General features: G+C 36.1%; 1 protein-coding gene across 1 annotated transcript; it reads right to left on the reverse strand.

Annotated features, from left to right (window-relative positions):
- Positions 1-263: 263 nt before the first annotated feature.
- Positions 264-3,286, reverse strand: LOC131224311 (E3 ubiquitin ligase BIG BROTHER-related-like). Its single transcript, XM_058219833.1, has 4 exons — positions 3,048-3,286; positions 2,650-2,947; positions 365-447; positions 264-287 (listed from the first exon to the last, which is right to left on the reverse strand). Exons 1-4 carry the CDS (start codon positions 3,228-3,230, stop codon positions 264-266), a joined length of 588 nt encoding a protein of 195 aa, XP_058075816.1. The 5' UTR covers positions 3,231-3,286.
- Positions 3,287-8,623: the final 5,337 nt, after the last annotated feature.

Consider the following 8,623-nt stretch of genomic DNA (forward strand, 5'->3'; position numbering starts at 1 on the left):
CATGGTTAAGTGCATTTTGCAGATAAGTATGATAAAAGGGTGTGAAATACATACAGAGACTATCCAGACATCACACGAACATATCATGACAGTTTTACATTCAAATAAACCATTCCATTCATCCATCATATAGATGGATCTAGCAACTATAGCTAGTAATGAAGGCTTGCACATTCATCCATCATATAGAGCGAGAGAGAGGTTTACCTTGACAACTGCTATAAACATTTCCCTTAAACTGCACTTTCTGAACCAATCGACACTCACACCCTTCTACGGAATGTATCCTGAAGAAACAAAGCAACTATCAGCATACATGGAAACATCTCAACTTGTATGCTGGGCTAATTGTACCCTTTAATACCTTGCAACCAGTAATGTTGGCATCCTCGTCTTCCCAACAACCACCATTATAGTTCAAACACTCATTTTTCTGAATTTTATGAACTGACACCATTCATTTGAAAATTTAGCTGAAAATAAAATATAAAAACAATAGAAAATGAGATGCAAAAATCTAATCTAAGGCATGCGTTTGTACATTTAATGATTTTACATGTATTCCAACCATCCACACTCAAAAGAAGAAGAAAATTTTGGTAAGCTTCTTTCTAACTTAAAATCTTGGTAAGCTTCTTTTGAGAACTATATCTGAAACTCCAGAAAAGAACTTCCCAAAAGAATTTTAGAAAACTCCACCAAGAACTATTTATCTGGATCTATGAAAGAACCAAAAAAGAGAGATCATGACCATCTAGTTCCCTAGAAAGCATGAAACAACTCACAATGCCATTCCCTTAAAACCATGAAAGAACCAAAACTAATCAACAAAAAAAAAAAAAAAAAAAAGATTGAAGAACCATTCTAGCACAAGCAACCCCCCTTCTTTGAAGAAACTAATGACAAATTCAGTTTCAAAGATGGTAGCTCATGCTTAATGAATGAATATCATATTCCTTATGCAGCAATATCTACAAAAATCTTATTAGAGTTGCTTGTTGTCACAAACCCTTGGCTAGGTAAAGTGTGCTATATAAAACCATCCTTGTAATAACCTTCTTCTTGGTTTTTGTACCCTTTTGCTACTGGTATGAGTACCAGCTAATGTTAGCTACCCATACCATCAACTGTCAACTAATATTATTTCTAATCAAAGGATTCAAAGAGCCATGAAAAAGATTAAAGACATTAAGAAAAAGATGTTTTCAACTACTTTTATCAAGCTAGAGTGCCTCAATAGGGCCTTTCCTTTGCCTTTCAATACAGTGGAGATGGTTGAAATGAAAAAGAAAGAAAATAAATAAATAAAATCAAAACTCCAAACAATGAGATCTGAAAGGAAAACAGATCTAGGTGAACAACACTTGTCAAAGATCCAGGCCATTCATCAAGAAGGGTGCATTGTAAAATAAAATACAGCAGCATACACTACGGATTCCAAAAAGAATATGTCAATGAAAAGCCATTCGATCAACATACTATAATGGAAGAAAACTCCAGCATACCCAACTCATCAAAAAATTAAAAAGAAAAAGAAAAATAATGAAAAATAATAATGAACATGTGAATCAAGTGTTTAAGAGTGGAGGTCATTGAACCAACTCCTTTTCTACTCATTTGATTTTGCAATTTTGAGGACCCTAAAACTCTTTTGCATCAGCTTGTCCTAGGCAAAAACCATAACTGTTATTCAAAATTGGCTTCTATAATGATAGAGGCCGGATGCTTTAGAAGGAATATCACCAAAGGGTGCTTTGAATAATCCAGTGGGCTATGTTGTCTGATGGAATTTGCAGTCATAAGACGTGAAGACTTTGAAAAAGGCTGCCAGAAGTGATAGATGATAGATGGAGTAGGATCTAAAGGAAACTTAAAGTTTTCATAAAGAATCTAGTTCCCATGCATCATCTACCTCTCATATACCAATGTCCCATATAAGAATATACGCAGTTAATTAATACGCATGCACCAACATTGATCATGGACTAGTTGCAAATGAAAGGTTAGCAAATATGAGAAGCATATGAGAAATAGCTGCATGTTGAACACATTGAATATGCAAATTTTAGCATGATAAATTTATCATGGTCGATAACTTCAAATCACCCACACAATCAAAAGCTTATCTGAAGACCATAGCAGCTAGTAAATTCCTTCAATCTCATGCTGTCAATAAATTTTAGTTTTTTAAAATCGCTGTTTAGATAAAATTACATGCTCCATTCCATTGTTATTCATTCATCATTTTGATTAAAAAAAATGGAGACCCATATTTTGAACTGCAATTGTACATAACAATTGGAAGTTGAAAGAGGCCCAAATATAACAATGATGATACTTTGAATTGAGTGGGCCCCCAAATAAATAGACCAGTCTCCACAAATTGCACAGATTGGATTATCCTATAGATCCAACTGGCGAGCTTTTCCCATGTTGTAATCCATTTAGAAGTTATTAGATAGGATAGATAAGACAACCTAATTGGTGATATCATCTACAGAGGCCCGACCACAGTAGAACCCATCCCACAAACGGTTCAGGTGCTAATGGTGTCCAATGCAAGTGCAGTGCAGCAGTCATGGAAATTCATGCCATGCAATCCAACCAGATTTTGTCTAATTTAAAATACCATAGTTCGAGTGAACTCACAATCATTGATGCCGGCAAGGGCCATCAAGCGAAAAACAACTTCTCGCTCCTCTGCATCCTGAAGGGCCCTCGCATATGCCTCATCACTATCAAACACTGACGGGTCGATCTCCACACCCAATTCATCCTCACTCGGGGCCCGTCCATGCACATTGAATGCATCTTCACCATCATCAATGCTCCCAGCATCATTCCCATCATCATTCGGATCATCACCAGCTTCATCTTCATAAACATAACTACCACTATCAGAACTTCCATCACCGCCATTCATTCTAAGCATCATATACGCCCTTTCCTGGCCCATAAGCAACAAAACCCAATCAACAAAAAAGACAGAGAATGAAAGAAGGAGCTGATTCAAGAAAACCCAAACCCTAAACAGAATAACAGTGAACCTGTTCTTGAAGTGTACGGGCGAGGGCCAGATCGGCATCAACTTGGCTGAGGCTGGTGAAGGGCGCGTGGGAAGGCTGTCGAGATGAGGGGATGGATTTGGGTTCCGGTTCGGACTCGGAGTTAGGGTTAGGGTTTTCTTCGTTGGGTTTGTTACCATGGTTAGATTCTTTGGCGTTCTCCATGTAGATAAGAAAAGAGAGAAGAGAACCCTAAAGCTTGGATCAGAGAAAGAGATTGAAGGAGATGTGGGTTAGGGAACGGAGAGAGAGAGCGAGAGTGAGAGCGAGAGAGAGGGAGGGAGAGATTTGGGATTTGGGGGTTTTTTTGGGAGCGGCTCTGTTTTTGAGCACACGCCCAAATTTAGGCCATGATCAATCCGGGCTCTGTGGGCCCTACTGTGATGCGTGTCAAACATCTACCCTATCAGTCAGATGCACCATCCCATGGTGGGCCCAGGGATTAAAAATCAAATCAATCTATTACTTGTGTGAGCCACACCACATACAAAAGTTGAGAGGGGTTACCCTCCATTAAAACATTCATAACTATTTTTTGGGCCCATTGAGATGTGATTCACAAATCCAGCCCATCCATTATCTGTGTGCCACTTGGATGAGGGGTCATATCAAGTTTCAAACGCATCCAAATTTCAAGTGGGGCCTACCAAGTGCTTTTATATGTTTTAGGCATCTCTTCACATGATTTTAGATGGTATGGCCCACCGGAGTTCCATATACGGCTGATTTTTGGGATATCCTATAATTTAAAAGGGACCCATCAAATGCACGGTGTTGATGTTTGACACATGTCATGGTGGGGCCCACACAGCTTGACCTCATGGGGATGGCTTGGATTAAACACAAAGGTCAACCTGTGTGGGCCCCACCATGGCATCTGTCAAACATCAACACTGTGCATTTGATGGACCCCCTTTAAATTATGGGATATCCCAAAAATCAGTCGTATACGGAACTTAGGTGAGCCATACCATTTAAAATCATGTGAAGAAATGCCTAAAACATATAAAAGCACTTGGTGGGGCCCACCTGAAATTTTTATACATTTGAAACTTGGTCTGACTCCTCATCCAAGTGGGACACACATAATGGATGGGCTAGATTTGTGAACCACATCTCGGTGGGCCTAACAAATGATTATGAATATTTTAATGGAGAGTAACTCCTCTTTTTGGGATAAGCCATGAAATGATCAGTAAAAATGGATGAACGGATAGGATGAAACACATACATCGACCACCAGCCACGGGGCCCACAGAGCATCATCCAACATGTTCATAATATCAAAAAAATATGAATGAAGGGAAAACACAAACATCAGCCTAAATGTGGGTCACACCACATAATATAATGGAGGGGTTTCCTTAGAATATTCATAATCATATATTGGGTTTGCCTAAATGTGATTCACATATCCAACCCACTCATTACGTGTGTCCCACTTGGATGAGGGGTCAAACCAATTTTCAACTACATCCATGTCTGTATTAACTTATAAACAGGTTGGATCTCAAATAAACATCGCGGCGGGCCCTAAGAAGGTTCCAATAGTGGGTGTCCCTATCCCACTCTTTTCTATGGTGGGTCCACTTGAACTTTGGATTTGCCCCATCAGTTAGATGCACCATTCCATGGTGGGCCACGACCTTAAAAATAATCATTTATTGGGCCCACCTAGATGTGGTTCATAAATCTAGCCCATTCATTATGTGTGTCCCACTTGGATGAAACACATACATCATGGTGGGACCCATAGAGCACCGACCAACATCCACCAAGTTTTGTGGGCCCCACTATGATGTATTTGTTATATCCACACCGTCCATCCATTTTGAGATATCATTTTACGTCATGAGCCAAAGAATGAGGCAGATATAAATCTGTAGTGGACCCCACCATAGAAATCTTAGGTGCACCACACCACATGAAATCAATAGTAATTGGATATCCATCATTAAAATCCTCCTAAGGCTTACTGTACTGTTTATTTGACATCCAATATGTTAATTAGGTCATATAGGGCCAGAAGAAGGGAAAAAATAAAAATCAACTTGATCCAAAACTTTTATGGCCCCAAAATGGTATGACATCCAATATTGTACTATTTATATTTTTTTAGATGTCTTCACATAGTTTTAAATGGTAATCAACACCTGAGTTTCGTATACGTATGATTTTTGAGATATCTCATAAGCTAAAGGGGAGACATCAAATGCACGGTGTTGATGTTCGACACACATCATGATGGGCCCATTTTACATGTCTGGTCCATTCACTCTATTTTACTGATCATTACCCTCAATTTGACTAGTTACTCGCCTCGATCATACTACATATGAGAAAGATATTGGGCAAACACGATTAATCAACAATTTGAGTGAATTTTGATTTAAACATCTGAAGTTATTTACTCTTCATGTCCGGACTAATTAGATTGTCCAAAAACAGTTAAAGGTTGTTCATAATATCAAATATATATAAATGAATAGAAAACACAAACATCAGCTTGATTCAAAACTTCTATGGCCCCCAAGAAATTTTAAATGGTAGAGGTTCAATCACACTATTTCCTGTGGTGTGGTCCACTTGAGCTTTGGATATGCTTCCTTTTTGTTCTTTAGACCTCAAATTATCTGTTAACATGGATGAATGGTGCGGATAAAATAAATAAAAAATGGTGAATCCCACAGAGTTTACTCTGGTAAAGGTAACGAGTAACTCACTTAAATGTAATGGAGAAAGGTTTCCTCAAAACATTCATAATTATATATTGGGCCTGCCTAAATGTGATTCACATATCCAACCCACTCATTATGTGTGTCCTACTTGGATGAGGGGTTAGACGAAGTTTCAACCGCATCCAAAACTCACGTGGGCCCCACCAAATGCTTTTATATTTTTTAAGATGTCTTCACATAGTTTTAAGTGGTATGGCCCACTTAAGTTTCGTTTACCGATGATTTTTGAGAAATCTCATAACCTAAAGGGGACACATCAAATCCACGGTGTTGATGTTCGACATACATCATGATGGGGCCCACAAAACTTACTAACATCAATTCTTAGGTTCTCACGAAGTCAGTAAGTTGGGTCACAATTCTAACCAGAATATTTGGCCCATTTTATATGTCTAGTCCATTCACTCTATTTTACTAATCAATACTCTCAATTTGACTAGTTACTTGCCCCAATCATGCTACATATGAGAAAGATATCGGGCATACAAGATTGATCAACAATTTCAGTGAAATTTGATTTAAACATCTGAAGTTATTTACTCTTCATTTTGAACTGATTATATTGTCCAAAAATGATTAAAGGTTCAATTAGTGGATGTGCCTAATAATTTAGTAATTTTGTTTTTCACAAATAAATTTAACATTTTTTTTTCAAAATGTGTATTTTTTTTACTCTTTTAACTAAATATCATTTTCATTATAAATAAATTTAACATTTTTTTTTACAAAATTTAGTTTTCTTTTTTAAAATATATATTTTTTTACAATTTGTCAATTTTTTCACAATTTTGTTTAATTTTTTAAATTTTCTTTTTCAAAATATCACTTTTTTAATCTCACTTTTGTTATCTAACTTTTCATCAAAATACAAAATTTAGTTTTCTTTTTAAAAATATATATTTTTTTACAATTTGTCAATTTTTTCACAATTTTATTTAATTTTTTAAATTTTCTTTTTCAAAATATCATTTTTTAAATCTCACTTTTGTTATATAACTTTTTAATTTTTCTTATCAAAATACAAAATCTAGTTTTCCTTTTTAAAATATATATTTTTTTTACAATTTGTCAATTTTTTCACAATTTTGTTTAATTTTTTAAATTTTCTTTTTCAAAATATTATTTTTTAAATCTCACTTTTGTTATATAACTTTTTAATTTTTCTTGTAAAAATACAAAATCTAGTTTTCTTTTTTAAAAAATATATATTTTTTTACAATTTATCAATTTTTTCACAATTTTGTTTTATTTTTTAATTTTCTTTTTCAAAATACCATTTTTTTTCCATTTTTTTTTCAAAATTATCAACATTATTCAAAGTTCTTAATTTTTTTTTTCAAAATCTAGATTTTTATAAAATTACAGTTTTTTTTCAAAATTTAAAATTTCCTTAAACATTCTTAATTATTTTTCTAAGCTTCTCAACTAATTTTTTTTTCGAAATTCATAATTTTTTTGAGCTTCTTAAAATTTGACTTGAGCAATAGAGAAGAGACGGTCTTTGACAGGGCTATAAAGACGGTTTAGGACCGTCTCTGATAGAGACGGTCTTTGACAGTCTCTAATAGAGACGGTCCTTGACCGTCTCCAATAGAGACGGTTTAGGACAGTCTCTAATAGAGACAGTCTTTGCTAGGGCTATAAGACAGTTAAGAACCGTCTCTAATAGAGACGGTCTTTGACAGTCTCAGATTACAAGTAAAAGACGGCCAATGACCGTCTCAGATGGCCGCATATAAGACAGTCATGGACCGTCTCTAATGCGGACGGCCAATGACCATCTCAGATGACCCATATAAGACGGTCAACGACCGTTTTAAATGATTTGTGGACGTTCAAATTTTTAAGACAATATTAAGGACGGTCAGGGGCCGTCTAAAATTTTAGAGACGGTTTACGACCGTCTCTAAAGCGTCTTTAAACCAAGCAATTTTAGAGACGGTCCAGAACCGTCTCTAAATCTGTCATTTTTTTTCCATTTTTCACGTAGTGTTCATCGTCTTACTATGCTACAAGTGAAGAAGAAACTATTCCAAACATTACCTGATATTGTCGGTCCTTGATTGCAACTGATTTGATCTTCTCTGATGCTTTCTGGTGGAAATCCGTTGGATGAGAAGTAGACAACCACGTTAGTCGGGAGAAAGGTCGTTGCGGTATACCTATCATTCGGAACAGAGTGTTAGTTACTTTATTTAAATAAAATTGTACTTTATTTTTGGAGATAAAGGGGAGGATGTTCCCACTGAGAGTCGCCATTTTGGCATCTATACAGACGCCAAAAAGTTATAAATGTTCTCTGAATATTTTCTAAGTTATCATTGAAAAGTCTCCAGTAGAGTCGTCATTTTGTTTCGACAAGGAAACAAATGCATTTGATTTAAGGGATTTATTCAATAATAAACAAACAAAATAATGAGAGAACAATGATCACAAGATATCTATTCATTTTGAGTTCATTTATATCCTTGGATTCCCTTGATTCTGAAAATAAAGTACAATCAATGCAACATAATGAATGAAAGATAAGGCAGTCTGATGGCGATTTCGGCAGCATTTTGACACTTTTGATGTTCATCTCCAAGGCCGAAAGGTTATGCGGGCTTGAAACCCTAGATCTGGCCGTTGAGATTAGTTTTGATCATCCTTCCGTTCATTCTTCCTTGATCTGACCGTTGAGATCAGTTTTGATCATCCTTCCGTTCATTCTTCCTTAATCTGACCGTTGAGGTCAGTTCTGATCATCCTTCCATTCATTTTTCCTTGAAACCCCTTGAAATGTGGAGCGAACATTCCTTGAAAGGTGGAGCGACGATCATC

Source organism: Magnolia sinica, chromosome 13 (genome assembly GCF_029962835.1).
Source record: "Magnolia sinica isolate HGM2019 chromosome 13, MsV1, whole genome shotgun sequence".
Classification (NCBI taxonomy): domain Eukaryota; kingdom Viridiplantae; phylum Streptophyta; class Magnoliopsida; order Magnoliales; family Magnoliaceae; genus Magnolia; species Magnolia sinica.